The sequence below is a fragment of the Ascidiella aspersa genome, chromosome 5 (genome assembly GCF_963924565.1).
Source record: "Ascidiella aspersa chromosome 5, kaAscAspe10.2, whole genome shotgun sequence".
Classification (NCBI taxonomy): Eukaryota; Metazoa; Chordata; class Ascidiacea; order Phlebobranchia; family Ascidiidae; genus Ascidiella; species Ascidiella aspersa.
Genome location: NC_139451.1, coordinates 33,349,201 through 33,376,642, shown reverse-complemented (window position 1 = coordinate 33,376,642; position 27,442 = coordinate 33,349,201). Strand labels below are relative to the sequence as shown.

The following is a 27,442-nucleotide window of genomic DNA, read 5'->3' as shown; positions in this document are numbered from 1 at the left end:
AATAAAAGTTTTCAAATCATTTCAAAACGTTTTAAAACAGAAAATTAGATTAAAATTGTTCTAAATTAAAGACAAATAAACACATAATAATATGGTATCTGGAATATTGAAATTTTTCAATAAAATACAAAATATCTAAAAATGCCCCCAAACTGGAACCAAAATCGCTTCCTGCTTTTATTTCTTCTAAAAAGGGGTATTTTACAAAAACTATGTTAATATATGGATATTTGTGCCACTGATATCTCTGTGTACATTTAGAAAAAAATCGTAGTGAAGTAAATGCAGAAATAATTAACACGAAAAGTTTGTCAGTGCGGCATCCCAGTTTAAACTCTTGGGTGCACATTGTCTGAGTATTTAATTTAATTAATTTTTTTTCACTTTTATAATTTTAAAGTATCGTAAAGAAGTAATAGTTGCGAAGCCTGAAAATGAAGCTTATTTCAATGTTAACCAGTGGCGGACCCAACAGGGGCATGTAGCCATAGACCCTGAAACTGTGTCAACTAAGGTTGCAAATAAAAAAATGTTTAACACTTTGCTCAAATCAAACCATGTCTCTATTCAAAGCCCAATTTTGATTTTTAAATTGTATTTTCAGGTGTTTAGAAGTGTGAATAAAGAATGACTCAGATGTTAAGCGAGAATTTTTCTAAATTGAATATTTGTTCTACTGTTCAAAATCACTAGTTTTATAAAACGGACAAAGTAGTCTCTGGTTTATTTTATTGATTATTGTGTAATAATGGGATTGTAAGCTCGTGTGAATTTTCAAATACAACTCGAAAATTAATCTTATAAAAGTTTTGGCCAATAATAATAAAAACAAACGATAAAACGCTAACTATATTCCGACACAAAGCCTGTGGTTATAGTTTAAACTTTAAAGACTTGTAGTAACAGGCCACGCATTAAATAAACATATGTCACTGGAACCAGTTCAGCTGTGGACAAGCATTGCTAGATGTAATATAAAAAGTGTGTGTTTTAAACTTGGCTTTTTCTTCTACTAGGTTAATTTGACTTAATTTTTGAAAAGCAATGTTTCAATGATTTTCACACAAATGGAATTTCTATGTTTATGGCGAGTTACAAATCATTTTGAGTCTCAATCATCACTTTTTGGCAATATAGCTGCTTTGAAAAAGTAATTACGTCTGTATTTATTGGAAACGTCGGCAATAAAAGAAACACTGTTGCATTCAAGCTGAGAAATTTATCTCAACTAAATATTAATAAACATGGGCGCTCCGAGTTTGCATCGCGGCCCAACTGATGGGAGTTACCCTCCCGGATAGTCACTTGCAGATGCCTTGCTGTTCAAACCTTAGCTCGCTTTAAATTCCAATATTTCGTTTAACAAGCAACAAACCACGTTAATCTATGCTGAAGCAAAGCTTGAAGGGCAATATATAAACCAGATTGCTTGCTGCTTTGTTACAGTTACAAAATAGTGTATTTATTGTAAAACGACAAGAAACGTCATAATGTAGTAATGCTGAAGAGATGTGTAAGTTTATCGCAATTATCGAGATACAAGCAGCTTGACAACATCACAAACCGTTGCATCACATCGCTGTAAGCAATTGACACCAAACGATAAAGCTACAGTTAAGATTAGCACTTGTAATACAGGTGTCATATGTGGCTAGTTCCGCAAAAACAATTGGGTGGTAAATGGGCGATAAGAAATAACAAGCAGTGGTATTTACAAAAACATAAATTACAATGAATTTTATCTCGGAATCGCGATTTTTGTAAAACATTCGTATTTACAAAAGGTTTTCGATCGTTTTACAAACGCTACTATTGAATACAGCGGAATAAAAAACAATACTGGGAAAAATAACGAAATAGCAACACATTTTGAACAAATAACATAAAACTCATAAACACGGTGTATCTCGGATCTGCAACTAGAGAAAAATATGGCAACATTTGAAATATCGGCAGCCGGTAAAGTAGTTGTTAGCACCCGCAGCAAAATTAAACCGCACCGTTTGTAAGTAGAAGGTTGGAATGCACAAGCACCTCGGTAAATGCGAGGATGGTAGAAGTTAATCAACTAAACAAGAACAACAACAACATACTTTATCAATTCGCTTCACGTTTTGTGACTTATTAAATATGCAACAAAATCTATTGCGATCGTGAACGATACTTCACATGTATCGTATCGTGGCCGATACCTTTCATATATCGGATCGCGACCAAAGTATCGGACGAATATCGGGGCCGATCCGATATTATCGGACAGGGTATCGCCTTCTAAACGATATTATCGAGCGGGTTCGGCCCCTATCGATAACATCGGACGTTATCGGCCGCGATAATATCGTCCGGTCTACTTTGCTTGTTTCTTCTTGGGCGAGAGCCAGAGTCCGACCTTTGAACCTTTCTTCTTCGACTTCTTCTTCCCGGGACCCGACACCTCATGGACTTCGGTTGTCGGACTCTCCGTGGACGCGTCGTCTGACGTCACTGGCGCCCCGTTGCTCATGACGTCATTATCGGGGGTGTCCCGGGGTAAGTTGGGAGTGACCGCGCGTCGCTGGGGGGAGAGGGGGGCTTCCCCTGGGACGGTTCCGCTTGAGTTGGCGCGACGTCGTTGCTGCTTCCGGGTGTCTTTTCCCACCACTAGGGGCGCGCTCGGGGGATGAGCGGAGTTTTTTTGTTCTTCTTGTTGTAACTGTTGTTCTTGTTGTTGTTGTTGCTGGAGTTTTTGTTGTTCTTGTTGCTGTAGTTGTTGGAAATGTTGTTGTTGTTGTTGCTGTAATTGTTGTTGTTGTAGGTTTGTAGCCTCGTTGTTGGACAATGAGGGCAAACTCCCGCCTTGTTCTGTGCAACACGTCGTGGCAAGGTCAGTTCAAGGTTAACCATTATTATTTCACCGAAAAACAAATTCGAGAGGGCGGTAAACTTTCACTTTTTACACTACAACGATATGCTTTTAACTTTTAAAAACACCTGTGAAGGTTAAAACAAATATTTCTAAGCTCACTACTTTTTACAAAACACTAAAAGCATCGAAGGAAATACAAAGTGATCGCGCCACACAACATACGATTGTTGCGTAACAATGCTTTATTTGTTGATTAAAAACACAGGTGCAAATAATATTTACAAGGTGATAAAACTAATTTGTTGTTAATAAAGACCCAACGTTTAAAATGTTGATAAAACTCGAATTATTCAAGAAAATACGTCTTCTGCGGTTTGTAAATCATCGGTTTCAACGAGATCCGCTGAATTATGCAAACATTGTTAGTAGGATGAGGTGTTAGGCATGCAACAAACATTAAAACCATGCTCTAATATACAGGGATGCTGGTACAAGCATAAGGAACCTCGCTAGTGGCAGCACGTGTTAGTATCACTACTTGCACGCGTGTACATCACGTGCACATCACGTGAGCACCGCGTGGTGATAGTTACCAGTTGCTCGACGAAAGCAGGTTATTCAAGCTCCGGCTCCGACCTGATGACTTGCTGTTATCTGGGACACACAACTGTTGCTATGGAAACTCGTTAAAACAGCGCTTAAAGTAGCGGCCTGTGCCTTAGTAATCCGTTGCTAGGGACACCATTCGTGAATGCAAACCGTTGCCAAGGTGGCGGACTGCTAAATTGTGTTTCCAGGGCAATCACAATTCTGATGTCATAGCAGGGAATTAAATTATCCAAGCTAAATTGAATTACCAAGTTAATTATTGGTTATAATTAATGGGACATGCGATAATTGTCCAGTTAGTTTATTATCGCACAAACAATTGTTACGCAACCAGTCGGCATCGCATCTACAGCATAACAATGTACAGGAGAATTAACAAAATAATAAACTACCTAAGTATTAAAACAAATTTGTTCACAGCTTTCACATGGTGCAATCACGACACTCACATGATGCGCTCATGACACTCACATGATGCGCTCACAGCACTCACATGAAGTGCTCACGAAACTCACATGATTCGCTCACGACACTCACATGATGCGCGCACAGCACTCACATGATTCGCTAACGACACTCACATGAAGCGCTCACGAGACTCACATGAAGCGCTCACGAGACTCACATGAAGCGCTCACGAGACTCACATGAAGTGCTCACGAGACTCACATGAACCGCTCACGAGACTCACATGAAGCGCTCACGAGACTCGCATGATGCGCTCACGACACTCACATGATGCGCGCTCACAGCACTCACATGATTCGCTCACAATACTCACATGAAGCGCTCATGAGACTCACATGATGCGCTCACAGCACTCACATAATTCGCTCATGACACTCACATGAAGCGCTCATGAAACTCACATGAAGCGCTCATGAGACTCACATGAAGCGCTCATGAGACTCACATAATGCGCTCATAGCACTCACATGAAGCGCTCACGAGACTCACATGAAGCGCTCGCGAGACTCACATGAAGCGCTCACGAGACTCACATGATGCGCTCACGACACTCACATGAAGTGCTCCTGACTCTCACATGATGCGCTCATGACACTCACATGATGCGCTCACAGCACTCACATGATTCGCTCATGACACTCACATGATTCGCTCATGATACTCACATGAAGCGCTCATGAGACTCACATGATGCGCTCACAGCACTCACATGATTCGCTCACGAGACTCACATGATGCGCTCACGAGACTCACATGATGCGCTCACGAGACTCACATGAAGCGCTCACGAGACTCACATGAAGTGCTCACAAGACTCACATGAAGCGCTCACGAGACTCACATGAAGCGCTCACGAGACTCACATGATGCGCTAACAACACTCACATGATTTGCTAACGACACTCACATGATTTGCTAACGACACTCACATGATGCGATCACGGCACTCACATGATGCGGTCTTGAGACTCACATGATGCGCTTACGAGACTCACATGAAGCGCTCACGAGACTCACATGAAGTGCTCACAAGACTCACATAATGCGCTCATAGCACTCACATGATTCGCTCACAATACTTCATGAAGCGCTCATGAGACTCACATGATGCGCTCACAGCACTCACATGAAGCAGTCACGACACTCACATGATGCGCTCACAACACTCACATGATGTGCTCATGACACTCACATAATGCGCTCATAGCACTCACATGATTCGCTCACAATACTCACATGAAGCGCTCATGAGACTCACATGATGTGCTCACAGCACTCACATGATTCGCTCACGACACTCACATGATTCGCTCACGACACTCACGACACTCGCATGATCCGCTCATGACATTCACATAATGCGATCACGACACTCACATGAAGCAATCACGACAGCATCATGCTCTTGAACTTACCGATCTCAGGAACAGATCCGTCGCCAGGTTTTAGGGTGAGCCTTAGAGTATGTCCTCCTTGCTTGATGAGGTTTATCGCATGTGAGTGGGGAATGTCGATTGTACTGCAGCCGTTTATCGCAACAAGGATGTCGCCAACCTGCCAACAACTCAGTTGTCAACACAGCAAACTTATGGAGGGTATTGCTGTCTTACTCAGTGAATTCAGACCAAAATGCAGAAAGATTAATTCTAATTTTATTTGTTATTACCTTGTTTGCTTCTAGTTTAGTTCCGGTTTGATCAGAATCCCTGAAACTTAAATCCAACTTACAGCAAATAAGGATACACAAAAATTTAACCTGGTATAATTAGGTTTAATTTCAGCTCGCATTTTACTCAAATTCTAGTTGAAATATACTCGCCAATTCATATTCTAAATACAAATTGACGCGAGTTTAAAAATAAACTTTGATTAATTATTATTTACGTTTAATTCGCATTTTAGGTCAAACTCTACACTTTTATGAAACTCGCTAATCATATGGTTGTATATTTTCGTGGCGTCGATAGACAAAACTCTTAATATTTTCGTTTATTTAATTATAATAATTCTAATTTTACTGAACCTTCACACACAAGTGTAGACAACAGCTCTAGTCCTTCAAAAGTCCTACCGACCAACGATAACGGTCACACATATTAAAGTTCACCGGGAGCCTCGGCGGGAAAACCGAAATAATGGTTCAACTGAGGTTTTCTGCAAACATGACCACCTAGCCAAGTCGATCAATAATACGCAGGCAAAGTCAGGCTCGTAAATAGCTTGTGGTAAACGGTCCCGTTTATTTTTTCTGAATTTAGAATAGTCGAATCCTAGTATTAATAAATCCGCCAATTCATATTCTTAATGTAAATGTGCTTAATGAAGAAACGCTTGATAATCACCTTGATACGTCCAGTTGCAGCCGCAGGACCTTCTTTGGCCACCCTCAGCACATAGAGGGGCATGTTGTACTCGCGACCCCCCCGGATTCCAAACCCGAACCCCTTGCTCGATCGATGAAGGTCAACTATGACGTAATCACTATGACAACACAAGCAGGCATTGTGACAAGGTTTAACGTCGGAGCTAGAACGTACAAGAACCAAATTAATGCAAGGTGAAAGGTTTGTTTAAAGAAATATATATTTTTGAATTTCTTGTTCGATTATTTTCTGTATTAAACATATTTTACCTTGATGTATATATCTATATTTTTTATTGTGTCTTCAGTTCCTTAATTCGATTAAAGTATATTTTCAACAAACGTATAATACTTCGTTTTAGCCAAGATTTTAAACTTTGAGTTGTACTTGTAATATCAACGTCCGCGGATCAGCGATCGACAAACATAAACTACAGGCAATGGTTTTGGATTCCCAAATGTAAGCCCTTTAATTTTATATAAAGCAGGAAAGTACGAATCTTTAAAACCACGCGATAATGAGGAAAATATATTCGATAGTTCGTATTTATCTCCGATAGTCGATATTTTGGACAAAGTGCAAACGTCATTACTTCAGTCAAGCAAGCAAACTGGAGTTGAAATTTATTTTTGCAGTCCAGGAAGTCAAACTTAGCTTTAGCGTTAAGAGTTGCTTTAAATAGTTCGTTTACAATTTGCTGATGAAATAAAGTTTCAAGGTGATAGAACGTTACGTTCAAACACAAATTGTGGCTTTCGGTATCGGGCACGCAACAACTCAGTATCGGGTATCGGTCGATCTCATAATATCGAACACCCATAATGTGTACAGGAAATTAAACTCAACAAAAATGCAGCAATTCACATAAAGTAGCAACAGGTGCTTGACCGAGACTCGAACACCCAACCCCGGGAACTCATAAAGATGAGAGCATCTTCACCTGTCGTGCTGATGATATTGCTGGGGGTGGTTCCCCTGTGCGAGGTCGCCCTCGACCGCTTCTAGGGGAAGCACCTGGAGTGAGATAGCGAACCCGCTGTCCTTGATGAGGTTGACGATCTGTCCATGGTGCAAGCACGTGATGTCGACCCCGTTCACAGCCAGGATGCGATCACCCACCCGTAAGTGGCCACACCTCGCAGCTGGGGAGCGCTCGATGATACGGCCGATCTTGTGCGGGGCTTGGAACCCAAGACCTTCGGGAGATTGCAACGGTTAGAACCACAACCAGATAATTTATAAGTTTCCAATTCAATGCATTAGAGCATATTTATAATCTAATTCAGATTTTAGCAAAAATGCTTCTTTGTCCAACTGCATTTTTAATCCCTCAGTTGAAATCAAACAATTTAAAATAAAAGTTTTGGTAGAAACGATTTTACGATCATACAGGTGAATTTAACAGGTTCCAAATTATGATCCACACTGAAATATCACCAACACGCCCTGACCGAACCTGTGCTCTTGACCGAAGAAATTATGACGAAGCCGAAGCCCTCGTGCTCCCTCCTGTGGATGACGATGTTGAAGGGTTGGCCGGGGGCAGGTGGGGCCTGGGGGGGACCCCTACTGGGGGGGCGCTGGGGGTTCGGGCCACGGCTCATCGGACGAACAGGCATTTCTGCAATAAATAATAGAATGCTTAAGTTTCGAGGTGTCTAGAAAGATGAAGCTGACTTGAGGCCTGCCACGCCACCTTGCGGAACTCTTCGGAATAATTTCTAACCGCTAGTGGGAGGTTGACAAAAATTAAGTTGAACAACAATCGCCCTAATAATAAGTTATGTCAGTTTAATTTGACAACGAAGTTTGGTGTTTTAAATGTGAGTTGTATGGAATCTTATGTCACCATTTTTCTGTTTCTACAATTATAAAAGAACTTGTTTTTTTTTTGTATTTTCCGCAGTTATATTGCACAACTGAATGCACCAACGGATACGATTAAAAATGCTGCATACATGATAACATTGTAGGTGGAACAATTAATTCCTACCCGAGTTTAACACAACTGGTGTTTAGGTTGCTACACACAAGGTAACCTCTCAATTTTTGTTACAACCTTTAGTTTTACTGTTCACATATACCTCAACGGAGCAGTGATCTACAATCCTGTTGTAACGGGTTTGTGTTGTTTATTATTTGTGTTAGGTGTTTAGGTGGCCAACCCCCAACACACAGTGACATATGTTAGCATAATAGCCAGGGTCCTCAGCATGTTAATGCCCGCGAGTCCTGGAAAGCACTTCAGGTTTACTCACGCGTTGCTCCGACCCTGCGACGGATTCCCAGCTGGACGACCGCGTTCCTTGCTGCGTTCCCCATCAAACCAATCACCTAAGAACAACACATTAAATTAAGAACAACACATTAAATTAAGGTGGGTAAAAACATATGTCAAGAGTTCATAACTAGCCGAGTGCCTGCCACCCCATACTTAGTCATGTCCCTTGATTCCACTAATCGTGTCCCAAGAGTCCATACCTAGTCATGTCCCTTGATTCCACTAGTCGTGTCCCAAGAGTCCATACCTAGTCGTGTCCCAAGAGTCCATACCTGGTCGTGTCCCAAGAGTCCATACCTGGTCGTGTCCCAAGAGTCCATACCTAGTCGTGTCCCAAGAGTCCATACCTAGTCGTGTCCCAAGAGTCCATACCTAGTCGTGTCCCAAGAGTCCATACCTGGTCGTGTCCCAAGAGTCCATACCTGGTTGTGTCCCAAGAGTCCATACCTAGTCGTGTCCCAAGAGTCCATACCTAGTCGTGTCCCAAGAGTCCATACCTAGTCGTGTCCCAAAAGTCCATACCTGGTTGTGTCCCAAGAGTCCATACCTAGTCGTGTCCCAAAAGTCCATACCTGGTTGTGCCCCATCCTGGTAACCTTCTGTGCGTCAACAGTCAAGAGTTCGTCTCCGCTTCGTAAAGTTCCTTCTTTGTCCGCAGCTCCGCCCGGAACAATCGCTCCTATTGTTACCTGGCAATAAATAAAGCACATCAATGACGTCAGTTCTTTGGTGATGGTCTATGACATCATTATAAACAGACGAAAACATTCACGCCTCCAATTTTATTTTAACCACATAGTAATCGTATATTCAGAGCTCACCTTCTCTTCTTGTGTGCTTCCTCCAAGGATCCTGAACCCGAATCCTGATTCCTCTCGCCTCAGGATCACCGTGAGCTCGATGTAGTTGTCGTCGTGGAACCTGGAAACAACAACCTTTACTTGCCTGTGTGAGCTGGTGTTGCAAGTACAAGACACACAGACATACAGAGCCACTAGGTGCCATAGAAGCTGGTCGATATTTTTAATTTAAAACACAGCTGTAAGAACACCCAAGCCATATAACACCTCACATGTTTTACGCGTACAATCTAAGATGTATCGTAATTTTCACAAAATGTTACTAATTCCTCATTGACACAAACACCCCGTGAAAACATCTCATTTTGAAAGTAGTTTAATAGTTTGTTGGTCTTTATCTTAAGTTGTGTTTCACATCAAGCGAACATGTCACAACAAAAGTACCCCCCCCCTCACACACACATGCACTTATGTACACTTACTGTCCACCGCCGTACTGCTGGTAATCCGGACCAGGAGGGGCGAAGCTCTCTTGGCGAAAATTTGAAGCTGAAACAGAAAGTTTACGCTTGTTAGAAATACATTATTTAGGCAACCTTAACAAATTGCCATTTCCATAGCAACAGTAGCGTGGCAACAATTTCCATAGCAACCGTAGCTGGGCAAAAATTGCCATAGCAACTGTAGCGTGGCAACAATTTTAGGCAACCTTAACATATTGCCATTTCCATAGCAACAGTAGCGTGGCAACAAATACCATAGCAACAGTAGTGTGGCAACAATTTCCATAACAACGGTACCGTGGCAACAATTACCATAGCAACTGTAGCGTGGAAGCAATTTCCATAGCAACCGTAGCGTGGCAACAAATACCATAGCAGCAGTAGTGTGGCAACAATTTCCATAACAACCGTAGCTTGACAACAATTAGCAAAGCAACTGTAGCGCGGCAACAATTTCCATAGCATAGCAACTGTAGCGCGGCAACAATTTCCATAGCAACTGTAGCGCGGCAACAATTTCCATAACAACCGTACCGTGGCAACAATTTCCATAACAACCGTAGCTTGACAACAATTAGCAAAGCAACCGTTGCGTGGCAACAATTTCCATAACAACTGTACCGTGGCAACAATTTCCATAACAACCGTACCGTGGCAACAATTTCCATAACAACCGTAGCTTGACAACAATTAGCAAAGCAACTGTTGCGTGGCAACAATTTCCATAACAACCGTACCGTGGCAACAATTTCCATAACAACCGTAGCTTGACAACAATTAGCAAAGCAACTGTTGCGTGGCAACAATTTCCATAACAACTGTACCGTGGCAACAATTTCCATAGCATAGCAACTGTAGCGCGGCAACAATTTTCATAGCAACTGTAGCGCGGCAACAATTTCCATAACAACTGTACCGTTGCAACAATTTCCATAACAACCGTACCGTGGCAACAATTTCCATAACAACCGTAGCGTGACAACAATTACCAAAGCAACTGTTGCGTGGCAATAACCATTGTGTGGCAACAATTTGCATAGCAACTGTTGCGTGGCAATAACCATTGCGTGGCAACAATTTGTATAGCAACTGTAGCGTGGCAACAATTACCATAGCAACTGTAGCGTGGCAACAATTTCCATAGCAACCGTAGGGTGGCAACAATTACCATAGCAACAGTAGCGTGGCAACAATAACAATCGTAACCGTGGCAACCAGATCACTTACCCATCTGCTTTGCTCGATATTCGGAAAGAAGGGCGCTGACAGGGTGTTGGTTCCGGGAGTTCCCCACCGAGCTGGCCGGTGGCGCCGAGACCACCGAACCATTCTCGCTCCCCAGGCCTGGTTCCGTCTGGGAACGCTGCGGGGAAATAACCAGAGCAAATATATTAAGTTAGGAACACGAACTTCTAATTTAAATTTCAAAATTTAAGAATCAAGGTGTTTAACTTGCCAGGATTAAAGTTTCATGGAAAGGAATATTTTTAACCTTTACAAACCAACAGCAAAACATTGTGTTAGGGTTACGACGCAAAATGACAACATTAACAACTCACCAAGTCCTTAAGTTTGCAACAAGATAATCGGTGAGAACAATATTCAAATAACTAGAACTAACTCCACGTTAACAAATAAGTAGTATTTCGAAGAGGTTTATAAAAAATATGTTGCTTGAGTGGGATTCTAACCCACGACCTTCGGAACAAAAATAAAACAAACCTTCATTTTCGCTTTATATCCTCCCATATGTGGGTTAGGTGGGAAACCCCCTTGTCCGGTGGGTAACATGCCGTTCCCGTAATGGGGCCTTCCCCCAGGGGTTGGGTCGTACAGCTGCTGGATGGTTGGACCCCGTTGAATGACGAATATAGCCCCTGATTCAGCCGGGCAGTCCTTTAGCAGATGAACCACGTTGTTGTGCGGCATGTTCTGCACAGCAACCCCGTTGATCTCAAGCAATATGTCGTCCTCCTGCGCAATAAGTTTAAACACTTTACATTCGTTGCGTGTAATATATGGATGACGTCATTATGACGTGTAGACAAAATAGTTTTCTGGGGGATTTTTTTGGGAGTTTGTGGCCAAAAAATAAGCATTTGGAAGAAGTGTTTGTATAAGGTTTTTTTGGTGATGAAAATATTTTACCTTCCGTATAATTATTAATTTCCTATTTTTTGAGAATTTCACCATTTTTTTCCAAAAACGTTGCGTTGATCGTAAATCATGGCTGAAATGAAAAACAAAAGTATCAGATCGGCACCGGAGTATCGGACGAATATTGGAAGTTGGCATCGGGTATCGGCTGCAACTTATCGGGCAATCCTAGTTCGTTTCAGTGATATAACCAAGCGAAACATCTTCAGTAGTAAATTCACCGACACTCGATAAACATCTCACCAGTAGTTCGTGGCATCTCTTCGCGTCGAGCACCTGCTTGACCCTTTGACCTTGAGGGCTGTCCGATATTGTGAAGCCGAACCCTTGCGCCCCCTTGTGGATGATCACTTGCATCACGAGTGGGGAGGGGAGGGCCCCCATGCTACCGGCCCTGTAAATGGTGCGGTGATTTTGAGCAAAAAGTTCCATAAAATTAAAACTAAAGATTATATACAAACCAAACTTTTAGTTTTAAATTGAAGAAAAATCACTTCAACTAAGGAGATGATTTCACAGTAGAGTAGGTTTAACATTATCTACTTAACTAAAAGTCTGATAACTATGTAACAAGGTCACCAAACTAAAAAATATATACAAGATTTCACAAATGCTTAGATGTTCCAGGTGAGTCATAACAAGTTAAGAAACAAACATAAGACAAAAATATATTTATATTCAATGTTGAAGAAGCCAAATGTGATCCCTGGGTGGGTTTAGGAGAAAGTTTGAACTAATACTAAATAAAATTTCTTTGCCTCTAAAATTTAAGTTTGCAAAAGTGAGAATGAGGCGCACTAAAAAAAAAACTAAAACTGTTCTCCTTGACTCATAAGTAGAACATTGTAAGGCAACCCCTATTGCACTGTGACGTAATGAAAAGACAAGATGGCGAACCTGTTGGGGAACCCCCCTACTTCTGGGTTGGGGTCCATGTAGTAGGGGTCATAATGCTGCTGTGAAGTGATATCTGGCATCGATTTGCTGGGGCTGCTCATGTTCAAATCTCCACCAGATTCCAAACCTTAAATCAATGGAGGTGTAAGTCACTTGTTACCAGATTGTACCTCGAGAGGTTTTCACGCATCAAGCGGAACTTTTTCTTCTTTTTTTTGGAAACATATGTAAAAAAGGACCTAAATTTACATTATTCGTTGCAAAACTGAAATTATTAATGGTATTTATCAATTATTGTCGTGACATAATGTCAAATAGTATAAATTGTTGTTTAGCAGTAAGTATGCTGCCAATATATTTTTAATATTTGTACTTTGCCGCAAGCCAAAAATAAATTGAGCAGTAAGCGAACGGTAAGATTAACAAGTGATAAATATCATACACAGTTAAATCTAGTTTGTTACTCATTTGATTTAACCGATATAGGTTAACAAATCACAACAGAGTAAAAATAAAAACAGATTTTAAAGCGCTGGAGAAATGTAAAGGAGACAGCTGTGGGCCAGGCTGTAACACTTATTGTCGCTCAGTTTAAAATTTTATCAACATTTAGTTTTAAAATACATTCGCACACATTAGGGCTGTACTTTATCTTTACTGATTTAATATTCCGCGGGTCAATAGAGTTAAGCCTGAGGCCAGATCCGGGTTTGGCGAGCAGCATGTTCACAGTGCGGTGGTTCTCACCTTGTTCCTCCAGCTGATTGTTGAGGACGCGAAGTTGTCGCTCGAACTCCTCGATCGGTTTGTCCTCGGGCCGGATCGCGTATGTCGTCACAATGTTAGTCCCCGGGTCTTCCCCGTCGACCATTAGGGGGTAGCCCCTGGAGCGAGAGTGGAAGAACAAAGTTGTATAAAATATAAATTCATGTTTTATTGATAATCTCGCTGTAAAATATGAGAACAGCGTTGTAACGTCAACATATTGACAACATTTATATGCTTTAAAATATCTCCGTAATTAATTAATTATTCTGCAACGTTTCGGTGTTCTACACAGGTCGTTTACTATTGAGTGGGCTCACGCTGAGTATTTCAATAATTTATGAAACAAACAAATTTCATATGCAACCAGTATGAAAGTTTTGTAAGACGTAAATATCAAAGACACGTTTTATTTTTAGTGAAAACTTCGCAAAAGATTTGTTAAAAAGATGTAACAGTTTACAGCCATAACCCGCAGAAAAACATGTTTGTCACGTGGTAATGTGACGTACCTGCACAACTGAAGCGTGACGTTATTGTGACGTACCTGCACAACTGTAGCGTGACGATCTGTGTGATGGGGATAGCTTGGAAGAGCTTTACAACATCTGGGTGCGTCCATCCGAGGACGCAAGTGTCGTTCACCATCACTATAACATCCCCTGCCATCCAACAACACAAGATCAAGTTTAACACTTTGTAAAGATGGTTTAAAGATTTTTCAACTTGGTTCAGTGAATATAATTCGAACTGAACAGCATAAATGCAACTGCCAACACAATAACATATTTAGTTGGAAAATGACTTCAATTTTCTCAACACAAAAATAAGCTAAAGGTGATTTTGTGCAAATGTACAACAACAATCCACATATGAATAACAGCAGTCCAATTCAGCAAAACTGCGCAATCATAACTTTAAAACAAAAATGTTGTGACTTTCAAAACGTTAGAATTTTAATACGCCTACCATATATTGATATTTATAGACGTTAATCTTAATAAAATGTCCTATTTTTTTAAATTAGCGTGTAAAAAAGTAATACGCAGATAATGGATATTTCCCTTGAGGTAAAGGCGCGTGACTTTATGTAAATCGCGTGACGCTGGCATAAACACAATTTCAAAAGATTACGCAACTTGTAAAAAAGGAAATTCTAATTTCATTGCGCAATCGTTTTAACTTTGGGGTGCCTGGAGTTCCGACGTATGGTGGGTGGGCGAGTTATATCACGCCTCTATGAGTGAATTGCTGAAAAGCCTGTTTGAATTACATAAATGGGCGGAATACAGGCTGTAGAGTAAGAACTCTTTTTTTACTAAATTGAACATATGACCGGACTCGGGATCAAAATCGACTTTTTTTTGCCCGAGTCAGACTATGACCGACTCGGCAGCCCTGGTGCGAATATCCACCGACATATTGGCACAACTTGTCTTACCGGGTTGGATGTCGCCCGTCCTGGCCGCCGGCCCGTCCGGAACCACACTCTTGATCTGCAGGAACTCTTCGGGGTCGTCGCCCCCCACAATCGTGAAGCCGAACCCCCTGGAACTCTTCTCGATCGGAACCCGGTGAACCTTGCCCCTTAACTTGGAAGGGTCGTTCGTGAAGGGGAAACCCCGGTCCTGGTCCGGGCTCGAACCTGGGGGGTTTAAAATTAAAACTAATAAAAATATAAAAAAATACATTTATTTAAAACTTTAAAAAAATACAGAACGCTTAACAAATAAAAATACAAAACTTAAAAAAATATTGACAATAAATTAAAGGTTTGTCTTCAAACCTGGGGTAACTTTTTTACATTTTTCTAAGATGAATTTTTGTTTTATTATACTAAACATCAGCGAACATAAAACTTTTGTTTTAACCTTTAGAACCAAGGAAAATAGAACTTTAGGTAAATTTCAAATTAACAATATATTTCATCACAATTTACCAGTTTTACAACCATAATTAAAATGTCAGCAGGAATATTAACAAAAACCTGCAGTTTCTAGCCAAGAAACCTAAATATATATAATAATCTACCTAGAAATAATTCAGAAAAAAATATATTCAAAATAAAAGGAGGTTTAACTGTTAAGTTAAAAAATCTCTTCGTTAAACCTCACTGACCTGTGTCATGTCCATTCATGGTCGGCAGGTCTCGGTCACTTGGTTGGGGGGGCGGGCCGGATAGGCCAGGTGGGCCGGACGAGTCGGTCTGGTCAGGGGGGAGTCTCCCCTTGGCCTCCAAGACCGGATTCGCAAACTGTGTCTTTTTTTCGATGTGGCTAAACATAAAACAGTGTGAGTGGAATTTATAATATGGTTTTCCAAATTTAGTGGATTTTAAGCAAAAATATGTTTTTTATTTAATTTATTTTAAAAAGCATAAAATATTGACTCAGATTAAAACCAAACAAACAGATTTACTTAATCATGTGTAATTTATTCGTTTTTTTTCTTTACAAAAGTATTCTTAGAATGGTCGCTTCTGAGTTAGAATAAGCCGAGTAAAATTGCACATAACTAAAATTTTGCCACAAACATAAAACTTTCATTTTGTTCGTTTATACACAAACAGCAAAATCTTGGTTTAACAACTCGCAGACGAACATGATTTATCACAGCAAGAAATAATCTTGACAAAAAGTTCATTTAATAAACAATTAAGATGCAAAACATAGAGTACTTACTCAACAAAATAAACTCCGTACTGCGGATCATCGACCTTTTCCCAACCATATGGCAGTTCTGAAAATATGTTTTATTTTTTGGTTTTATTTTATTTGTGTGTAAGAGACTGCAGCTTTTACTAATAATATTCAATAAATAAATAAAATAGATGATTTAACATGATTTGCCCACAAACATTTTTATACATAACTACAATTTAAAGTTTAAGTTTTAAGTTTTTAAATATTAATGTTTCACTGAAAAACAGAGTATTGGAGAAAGCTACAGATTGTTAAATTATATAAAAAGAACCAATGGGTGCGAATAAATGTTCGAACTAGTTTGACAACATCTATCCTTGTCTTTATTTACCAAGTCATGGTTGATTCAAGTTATCTTAATATTTCCCAGAATGGAAAGTTTTCAACAAAGTGATAAAAAACATAACAATTGCAGCAAATCCAACTAAAAAATGTTTTTCTTAATTTTACTTTGTGTAGGACCTTCATTCACGTTAGTGAAAAAATTAACGATTAGAATGTAACCTGTCGTGAAAGCAATTACGTCCCTTAAACACATACAACCAACCAGTCCCAACAAGCAATAGGTTTGGCCAAAAGTCAATAAAGCTGGTGTAATTGAAATGTTACCGTCATCCTCGCAGTCCTCCAGCTTCTTGCGAGTTGTGGCGTCCAACCGAGGATCCAACCACGACGTTTTCTTGCCCAAGTGACTGTGAATAAAGTTGTGAGCAAATAATTAGTTAAAAGCTAAAAGTAAAGCAATGGTTGGTGGCGATTACAAAAAGTAGTTTCTAACAAACGAACAGAAATATATAGATATTACATGTTAGTGTGGTTGTTTTATCGTGGGTCGCAATATTGAAGTGATCCAAAATCATTAACCCTAATCGCTCACCAATTGAAATCACAACAAAAAATTACAAGAATTAAGTCAAAGTTTTGAATGAAAGAAGTATTGTGGGATACTGGGATTACACAGTTACAAGATAATTCGCTCAATAATTAAATACCAACAGAAATATATACATATAGCGCTGCATTTTATAGCATACTTCGAGTTTTAACAAGATAAATTTTCTTCTTGAAGCTACTGTTATAATAGCAGTTCAAGCATATTAGATTTAAATTAGGAATAATTCTTTGAATTCAACATTTGATTTTAACCAAAGTTTCTTATCAATAGATTTAACACAAAACAATTGAAAGTTATTCTAAGTTAGATTGCTTATGAAAATCATAAAAAGCAATATAACTTGCTCACATTATTGTTTTTAACACTTAAACACTTTTTGGAATGATAAAAAAGAGATTATTAAAAATATTAGCTAGTATTTAGCAGCTTCAAAATTTTCCAAGATGTTGTTTAATTGTTTAATTAAAACCAATTATTTAGTTTTAAAGAACATAACTTTTAGAGCAATAAGTAAGGAATTTACAGGTTGTTACCCAACATTGAAAAACTTACACAACATCTTCAGTTGGAGACATTTCAAAACTTAAAAAAACGGAGACATTTTCAAAACTTTAAAACTTGCAATAATTTTGTAAATCTCAAAACTAATCTTTAATGAGGAAACTGCGGAAATAGTTGTGCTTTAGTGTTTAGCTTTCTTGATATGTTACACTAACAAATAAAGCTACCACCTAATCCTCAATTAAATTTAAAAATAAAAATAAAAAGGAATCAAAATCTAAGCATAACTTTATTGAAACTTGAAACACAAAACATGAAAGCTTAAATACAAATATAACACTAAAAAAACATATATTTTTTATGACAACTCAGCCAACATTGTCTAACTGTCATTGATGAAATAACAACTAAAACTCCTATAAAAACCAAGCTGCAACAAACTGAGCGTTAACCAGCGACTGACGGAGCAGCTAGACAAGGCACCTGGTGCCGGTGATTAAAGTGTAATTAACAACGCGCACTTTTAAATCCCATTTCAACAGCGTCGAGCACAAAGCTAACAAAGCAGTGAAGGTATGCCAAACACAAAGGAGCCGGCTATTTGCTGAAGCACTTGAGTGCCCTTCAAATGGGAAACAAATACTTAACGTGGTCGGAGAAATGTGACACCAAAGTTGTAGTAAACGCACCGGCAGATATTTACAAGATGGAGGCTTGGCACAAGCTTAAAGTTGTGCTAAAAATGGTAAGTGAAAAATCAAGCTTGGATGTGTGATATTTAATATTGAACATCACGTCTATTAATTATAACCCACACAGTCTATTATTAATCCCACAATTTAAAGGCATACATCAATATTGGTGCATTATCCCTAAGAGAGAAAACAAACTGTATTATACACTTAATACTAAATACCAGTTAAACATTGCAGTTAATGTTTTATTCCACACTGAAAGGTCATTTTACTGTTTATGTAAGCACAGTTTATTGAGGTTCCAAATATCTTTTGAATTCTCTCTCCCATTTAATTTCTGTGGTAAGTTTAATTTCAAGCTTGTTGAACTTACATTGCCGACAATTAACCCAGGTCCCAAGGGTGACGATACAAACTTCTACAAATCAATAACAATACAAAACCTATTCTATCCTCACCAGACAAATTACCACTTCTTCATTGACACATTGGTAAATTTGGAATCTGTGAGATTGTATTTGTTTAAAGTGAGTTGATCATGTTATTAATTCCCTCGCTATTATTTATTTGAAATAAATGGATTATCTTAGATGGCTGGCAGTGTCTGATTGTGGGTTGGTCCAAACCGTTGTGATGGGTTGGACATATTTTTGTAGTGGTAGCAACTTTTGTACTCTCTCCACAGACTAGAGATGAAACAATACAAGTTTACCAGACCAATACCACACCCAAAATATGGTAATAATTTAAACCAATAAAAATGAAATCCAAATATCTTATAATCCTGACAGAAAATGTTTTTTTAGAAAAAAATAAACTTGCTTGTTTTTCAGGAAAAGCTATCCATATTGAAAAATGTTGAAAAACTAAAGGTACAGACTCTTTAGGAAGATTATTAATTGCCTAAAATGTTCAATCAGTTGAAATGGTGATAAGAAATACAAGTTTAATCATTTTAAATGCAGCTTACATGGATGTGATTGATTGGAGCCACAAACACAGCAAAGCTAAACGAGAGAAATCAATAAAGGTTTTAGTTGGCCTCCATGTTAAGCCAGTGCCATCATTCCACCACCTGTGTGCATCAAATATTTATGCACGCAATTCAATGGGTTGGTAACTTTATCCCGTTTGTAAAAATGATGAAATTGTGCCAGCACAAAATTCTAAAGCAATTTTTAATGCCTTGTTTCCTAAAAATTGCAAAAAAATATTGCACATAATTTTTTGCTTTCTTTACTTGGCCGACAATTTCCACATTTCCTGATTTATTAACACTTTTTTATATTTCTAACTCACAACTTAACAATACAGGTATATTTTTAATCCCCCTCAAAAAAATATTTACAAAGCTACCTTCAGTAAAACTTCTCATTTTACCAGGTTCGTTATTTTTTACAACTCAAATGATAAAGTTGTAATTTAAAGAAATGATTTACAATTTTAGTTCAAACATGTTCTATTGGTATAAAAATAAATGAGCAGGTTCAAAACATCAAACTAAATAATTCATTCATATTTTACTTCTAATTCTCTTCTGCAGTCAAAGCGGTCTATGTTTTGTTAAGCTCACAAGAAGTTCAGTGACTCAGTAGAGTACAAATCTACGAGCTGGGGCCTGTCTATATTTTGTGAGACTGAGCCTGGTCTTGCAAAGCACCTTAAAACAGTGGTGGTTGTGCCACCTCAAAATGACTGACTTATATTTTAAAGCTCTGAAGCAGAATTCAGAAAAGGATTTCTTGAACCATTGGTCGCGACTACAAACAGGACATTTGGTTTGATCGCCGACTGCAGTATTTAACATGGTTAGGTTTTATAGATTTTTTCTGAAAGATATTTTGAAAAAAATTGCAGAAACAAACAGAAGGTGGCCCATAGAAATAGACTAGGACTCTTTAGTTTGTGATATTGTCTAATTTGTGTTTATTTACTTCAAGCTTGCAAAAGTTCAGTGAAGAGAATTTTGTCGTCAAATCCTCACTGTTGTACTTAATGCTTAGCATTTAAGCCGCCACAAAAAAGGTTGAAAAACACTGGTTTTAAAGAAGAACAAAATAATGTTTTCTTACTCTATGAAGTAGAAATCTCCGGACTCGGTCTGCGCCATTTCCCAACCTTCTGGCAGAGGTCCAAGAAGCTTCTCCGAACTCAGAAGCGAAGCCTTCATGTCGTCTTTTTTCGGGGATCCTGCAAATATTTCAGATTGTTACGTTCGGCACAAAGCAGCAGAAAACATGTGCTAAGTGTCACAAAGCAATGATCTTGTAAGTCCTGTTCACACTTTTTATACTTGCCATTCATTCAAATGTCCTACAGATTACAAAACCCAACACTCCACAACCAATCCCAGTCCAAAGAAAGAAGGTTGACAATAGGTTGGCTAATTATAAATGGATTTCTACCGTCAAAGTTATGTAAATGCCATTTAGAGCTCCTATTATTTTTTGAGTGTCCTTCGTTGGCCTGAGTGATTTGACATTTGAAAACCTTACTTTTTGGACAAAATTTATTTCTTAAATTTTATTTTTGTATTTTTTTAATTTAATTGTGGGCTCAATAATAATTAAATGATTGTTCCTAAGGTTAAAATTTTTTTTCTATGATCAATAAGGTTTTATTTATTTAGCGCAGTTTCCTTTAATAATTAAGATTGTAAAAATAAAATTTTAGATAAGTTGGGAAAATCAGCTGAATTAAGTGACTTTGCAGGTTACAAACTAACATTGCATCAATACTAGAACCTAGCATTAAGATTATACTTGAATAATTTATATTGTTAGCGCTTTTTTTCCAATAAAACACACTTACCAGGGGCAGAGTCGGGGGTTTGTGTGGGTGACGGTTGCTTTGTGGTTACCGAGAGTTGACCCACTTTTGGGGGTTCTTTGTTCGTGATGCTCCGTCGTGGACTCACTGATGATGCTAGAAAAATGGTGTAAGCACTTTATGAAGGTGTACAAAAAATAAGTTTTTGTAAAATAAGCGTCGCTGAACTGAACAATCTTGTATTAAAATTAGAACCACTTTTAATAAAAAATAATATATGAAGCATAAATCAACAGATTTTTTATTTTGTAAGTGTTTCCACAATTATTTTACACTGGTTGATGCCACAAATATTGTTGTAGTTTACAAAAAATAAAAACATGTAGATTTGTTGAAAGATCTTAGTTTTATATATTGAATAAAACTGGCGAATGTGTATATTGTGTCCCAAACTACTTTGTCCCAACAAATATGAATTAAACCTGTTGAACAGAATCATGTGAATAAGTTCACCCTATAAGCCTGTGTGGTACCCTCAGCTCTAAAAACATGGTTTATGAGTTTTGAGAAGAACAGGAGAAAGCATTTTGCAAATATAAAATGACAAACCCTGAGTAAATTGTTTTAAAGTGGGATAGTGATGTAATTTCAGGGGCCATAAAAAAAGAAATGTAAAAATATTAAAAAATAAAATTATAAAAGCCAAGCAAATGAAACCATCTCAACTAACTTGCCTTTATATTTCTTTAAATGATAATTTTCGTCAATTTAAAGAGGTTTCTTTGTACAGTCCATTCAATAATGCAGGTTGGTCATTACAAAGTTAGAAAATACACTTAAAAAAATATTTAAAAAGTTTGAGAAACCACAGACTTAAAGCTTAAGCTGTGTACAACTTGTTGTTGGATTAAACTCCACAAGGAAAGGAACTAAAGTGAGTGTTTGTGCAAACAGATTCACTTTATTGCAAATGTTTACCGACGCGTTCGGCCTACACTAGTAGTGTTTGTACAACGACCACATTATGATGTCTTTATACTAACAGCAGAGAACAGTTCATTGCAACTAAACCTTATGCAGAGCTGCACAATAATGGGAAAAACTTTACATTTTGGCTTATTTTACTTTTGTGTTATTTTGGAACTAAAGCAAAAACACAAAGGTTTTGAGGAATCTCTATATTGAAATAATTACCATGTTGGAAAAATCTTGGGCTGAGTACAATTGACACACAAAGCTGTAGTGACAAATGCAGTTTGCAGAAACAAACAAAACAATCAATTTAAAATTTCCTATTAGAATAAACAAACTTTTTTTTACACAAACAAAACAATTTAAATCAACCAAAGCAACCAGCCAGGAATTGTACTTATTAATTTTTAGCCTAATATCTCCAAAAGCCACCCATGCATCAAAGGACAAAAACAACACTTTTGACAATTATTATAACAAGTCTACCAACCAACAGCACCAAAATAGTGTATTTTTATTGCTTGACCGCAAACATATAGTTTTATCAAAAGTATTTGTGCATTGTCACCCTTCTGGTGCAAACAAAGTTATGTCTGTATTGTTAATCTATTTTTTATTACTGTTTAACAGTATTTACATAACGTTTTTGTTTTTTATTAACCCTGTTGGCCAAACGTCCTTTATAACTTTGTTTAAACCAAAAAGTGATTACACCAGAATGTGATTTCTATCTACTTAAATTGTGAATTTCTGGCGATAGATCAAGAGTGCAATAAATAAGTCTGGATGATAGTTGAAGCACCCACCATTGGTTGAGGTCGGGGGATCCAGGTTCGATCGGTTCCGCTTTCGTTTTCCATCAGACGAGGGGTGCATTCCCGGGAGGTCGCTTGCCGAGTTGGATCTCCTCACTAGAGGGGGCGAGAGGGGTACAGGAGGGGGTTTCGGGGTTCCGTAGTAGTTGCCTGGCAACATGTTAACAATAACTCATGACTCACAATAGCTTAACTGTGATGTCACTAAAACACAAATAAAATGCTTTAATATAGATTAAGACAAAATAATTTAAATCGAAAATTAAAAACATTTTGACTATTACTTAGTTCAATTTGAAACCGCCAACAATATCTAGTTTTTAACTTGCAAAAACTTGCCAGTCAACTATGAAAAATGAATTATAAAAAGCTAAAAAAATCTACATTAAAAACTATCCAAAGATAATTGCTATTGACTCAAAACTTTGTTTATTAAATGGTGCTGGGCTGGCAAGCAGGTTAAAATACAAGCCATCAACTTAAAGTTTAACAATAACTGGCTCCCGCTAGTCCTTTGATAAATCAGTATGCAACATGAAAATCAGTATGCAACATGAAATGGTTTAAAATAAAACCATTCTATCTACAACTTATCAAACTTAAACAACTTGTTGCTCTGTCCACACTTTTTCCACTAGCAAGAAGCCAGGCCAGGCTCACAACCAACTAAAGTCACTTGTCTTCTGTTTGTGGGAATTGCTGGCCGATAAATAATTCAGTGGCCGCACAAGGAAATGACCGCGGAAAAGTTCAGCAAAGATAGCATCATCACACCCACAGTAAAACACAAATAAAAAGTGGCTGGTGCAACAGAACGAGCTATCTTTGGAACAACCAGCTTTTTACTATGATGTTGTTCAGTAAACTTCTAGTAAAGCTAACCAATGTTCAGATGTAGGTCTGGCTCTTATTTATTTTTACCAGTAAGGCATAAGGCAAACTGGCAAGGTCTTTTCACAAAGAGCATCGCTTATTGAAACATAATTTGAAGTTGAGATGAACTCATGGGCAGTATTTTATTAAACATCTGTTTTTTTGTGCTAGCTTAATTAGTTAATTTTCTTTTAGAAACTCAAAACTAATTTGTTTATTTACACCGGTTAAGAACCACTACATTAGATTATTGACCACCTCCTAATAATTATAATCGATCATGTTTATTTTATAAATACTTTACCGCAACAATTTCACTTTAAACCTAGGTTCAAACTATATTTTCCCCCTAACCTTTCCAGCTAAACATTTTGTTTTTTAAAAATCTATTAAAGCAATTATTTACGAACAAAATTAGCAGGGTAAAGGTAATTGTGTGCAATTTTGTTTTAAATTTTTGTATCTGACCTTCATACACTCCACTCTCGAGCAACGATCCCGTCTTCTCGAGTTCACGGAACTGCTCGATGCTGAGGAAGTTGTAGTCGACTCCGTCTGCCTCTCCGTCTCTCAACGGACGAGTCGTGCCTGGATGAACAAAAAATGAAGCAGGATTTTATTAAAATAAATGCAGCCTTATAATGAAAGAACATACAGGTTATGTATGTAGTAACAAAGAGTGCAGGATTTTACTTTTTCACAGCAAGTATACACAGATATGTATATAAAGTTTCCATTCTGTTTCTGGTACAAAATTGAGTACAGACCTCTACAGTTAGGTGTATTCCAAAACCAGAAACACCAAAAGCATAAAGTTATGCAGTAAATAAGTGGTTAGAGCAATTGGAAGTGATTTTCGGGTTGATTAACCAAATAACATCCCAACAATTAACATAGTAAACTTATACAGCAAAACTGTTACTCACAAGGTAGTGTCCTGAGATAGAGGTTGTCCCTTATAGCAGCTTGCAGCTGGTGGTCGACCGTTCCTTTGTTGAATCGCTGACTCAAGTACAACTTGAGGTCTTTGGTCAGGGTTTGGCCTGTAATCAGCGGTAGTCAGCGAATATCGGTTGTACAAATGTCAGCATTTCAAATCTTGCATCAATGGCAATCATTCAACATTTAACAAATTTAAAGTTACACTACATCAGATATATATGTATGGAGAAGGAATGAAATACTTTAAGCCCAGAAGTAAGGTAACATTTTTGATGTTTCAATTAACTCTTATTCTATTTCAACAGGTGTTGGCATTCCTACTTCAACTAAACAAAAACCCCCAACCATTATAATCCATCCATTATAGAGTTTTGACTAATTATTTTTGAGATGGGCAGAGAAATGCCAATAATGTAAAACTTTTATTACATGAATTATTGAGCAAGGTCTAAAACAATTGATCTGCAGTCAAAGTAAGCAAATATCAGTCGGCAATAATAAAGGTTACATTGCATCAGATATAGTTTCAACTAATTGGTTTTGTAAAATGTGGAACTGTCAATTTTGTTGTACCTCTATATATTACACAAAAGATAAATGTAAAATGATTAAGCCTTTTTAAAAGCTTAAATATTTATTCTGTTTAACTTCCACCTTGACAACACGCCACAGAAATTGCTTACTTTAAATTTAAAAAAAAAAACAACATTTAAAATCTTTCAAGTTTACATAAAATGAGAGAAAATTGAACACAAGTTGAGCTGGATAGTTCTATCCTCCTAATTTAACAGCAATGTGTGTATTTGCATAAAATACCTTCTTTAGCGCTCCTGAACCTCACGGGGTCGCGCGCTTGCTTGATGAGGTTGTTAAGGTCGTAGAGGGTGAGTCCGACAACCGATTGGTCGTTGACCTCGAGCAGAATTTCACCGTCCTGGATCTTACCACTGGAAATGAGAAGAGTGTTTTCATTTTTAGCAGGAAACTTCAAAAAAATGAATGGCTTTCCAATTAATTTGTATATTGAATGCTCTAAAAAGCTATGTAGGCTTTTCATACAATAAAAAAAACACAAAAAATTTGATTGCATTTCCAAAGTGAACACAATGAAAAATAGTTCAAAAATGTTTTTTACTGGCACTTTCTAAGTTACACAAATTTTAAGCTGGACATAAAATAAAATTAAAGAATTTAGTTTAAAAGATAGGATTTAAGACTTTTCTGAATACAAGTAAAGATTCAATGACTATGTGGCCCCTATGGAAAGTATGACAAGTGCACTTCAAATTTGTTTTCACCAGACTAGACCTGCAGCCTTAAAAAAAGAAATGCACCTGATTATCCTATGTGTTATAATAGCGGGCGTATTTATAAACTTGTTACACCTGGCCACTCAATTTCTGTGCACTTGCAAAGTCCCGTCAAGTTCTGCCATACTTTTCAGACGGGTTTGTAGCAACCCTGGTGTGAAAAAAATACCACAAACTTTTGGCTTGTAAACAGGAAAGAACAACTTTGTAGTTTACGTTTCAATGGAACTCACCTGTGATAAATCACCTTTTCTTGCTTGACTGGGCCAAAGTAGGGGAACTTTATTTCCTCGGCTCCCCCTTTAATCACCAGGTTGAGTTGGCCGGTCTTGTTCCGGCTCACCACACTTTCGTGCACACGATCCGACCAGTGCTTGTGCTTCTTGCCAGATGACATTGAAAACGATCTTCAACTAATTTGCTATAAAACAATTAAACAAAAAACACGCCTTTATATTTTATAAAATAATACTTAAACAATGAACAATTTTTTATAAAGGTGTGGTTTAGTCGCAGGAAACGATTAGGCCTGGATTTTTTATTCCAAAAAAGATGAATTAAAATAATAGGCGCTCTTTCACTATTGTACGTAAAATTAATAAAAAATTTTTTTTCTTCAAATGCCGCATACCACAACACGTATTGTTTGGGTTAGGGTGCGGGTTAGCGTTTGGTTGAGGGTGGGTCAAGTTATTATTAATAATAAACATAATATTACTTGACCCACCCTCACCCAAACGCTAACCCGCACCCTAACCCAAACAATATGCGTTGTGGTAAGCTGTATTATTTTTTTTTTTTTTGCATAACTTTTCACGTACAATAGTGAAAGGGCGCCAAATAATATATATTTGAAACTGTTTTCCTAAAATGATCCTGTATTTCTAACAAACCAATTTAAGATGCAAAATTAGTCAAGCTAGAGTTGCTGCCAAATAAAATACAGCTTTCTACCAAATTCCTTATAATTATGTAAACTAAGTCTAACATTTTACAATAATTTTTAAACAATTATTATCTAGCTAAATCAAAACTATGGATTGATTGCGTCTTAATAGAACGTTCAAACTCTTTCATAGGTTAAAATCTTCATCTAAAAATATAGTGTATAAGCAAAAACGCCACAAAGAAACATACAGTGAAGGTCTCAAACACTACTTAAAATAATTTATTTTTTTATTTTCTGCTGACATTAAACTCATACTTTAATCCTGACTTGATTAAATCAGCCTAATCTTTTACTTTGATGTGATAATCCTCACGTTTCTTATCTTCTTTTA

General features: G+C 37.8%; 1 protein-coding gene across 1 annotated transcript; it reads right to left on the bottom strand.

Moving 5' to 3' along the window:
• Window positions 1-1,489: 1,489 nt before the first annotated feature.
• LOC146146459 (membrane-associated guanylate kinase, WW and PDZ domain-containing protein 3-like) lies at window positions 1,490-26,559 on the bottom strand. Its single transcript, XM_083390357.1, has 26 exons — window positions 26,396-26,559; window positions 25,669-25,799; window positions 24,837-24,953; window positions 24,379-24,498; window positions 23,029-23,187; window positions 21,293-21,406; window positions 20,554-20,671; window positions 17,000-17,082; window positions 16,370-16,427; window positions 15,807-15,964; window positions 15,130-15,333; window positions 14,236-14,350; window positions 13,671-13,807; window positions 12,924-13,050; window positions 12,270-12,420; window positions 11,592-11,843; window positions 11,097-11,232; window positions 9,849-9,915; window positions 9,388-9,487; window positions 9,139-9,255; window positions 8,544-8,619; window positions 7,742-7,906; window positions 7,226-7,481; window positions 6,265-6,403; window positions 5,338-5,476; window positions 1,490-2,841 (listed from the first exon to the last, which is right to left on the bottom strand). Exons 1-26 carry the CDS (start codon window positions 26,557-26,559, stop codon window positions 2,348-2,350), a joined length of 3,897 nt encoding a protein of 1,298 aa, XP_083246483.1. The 3' UTR covers window positions 1,490-2,347.
• Window positions 26,560-27,442: the final 883 nt, after the last annotated feature.

Excerpts from the sequence above, each read along its gene's own strand:
- LOC146146459 (XM_083390357.1), bottom strand. The coding sequence starts at position 26,559 with ATGTCATCTGGCAAGAAGCACAAGCACTGGTCGGATCGTGTGCACGAA. Across the intron at positions 13,808-14,235 it reads GTCACGCTACAGTTGTGCAG|GGGCTACCCCCTAATGGTCG; the intron begins GTACGTCACAAT and ends CTCTCGCTCCAG. Across the intron at positions 11,233-11,591 it reads GATATAAAGCGAAAATGAAG|CGTTCCCAGACGGAACCAGG; the intron begins GTTTGTTTTATT and ends ATTTCCCCGCAG.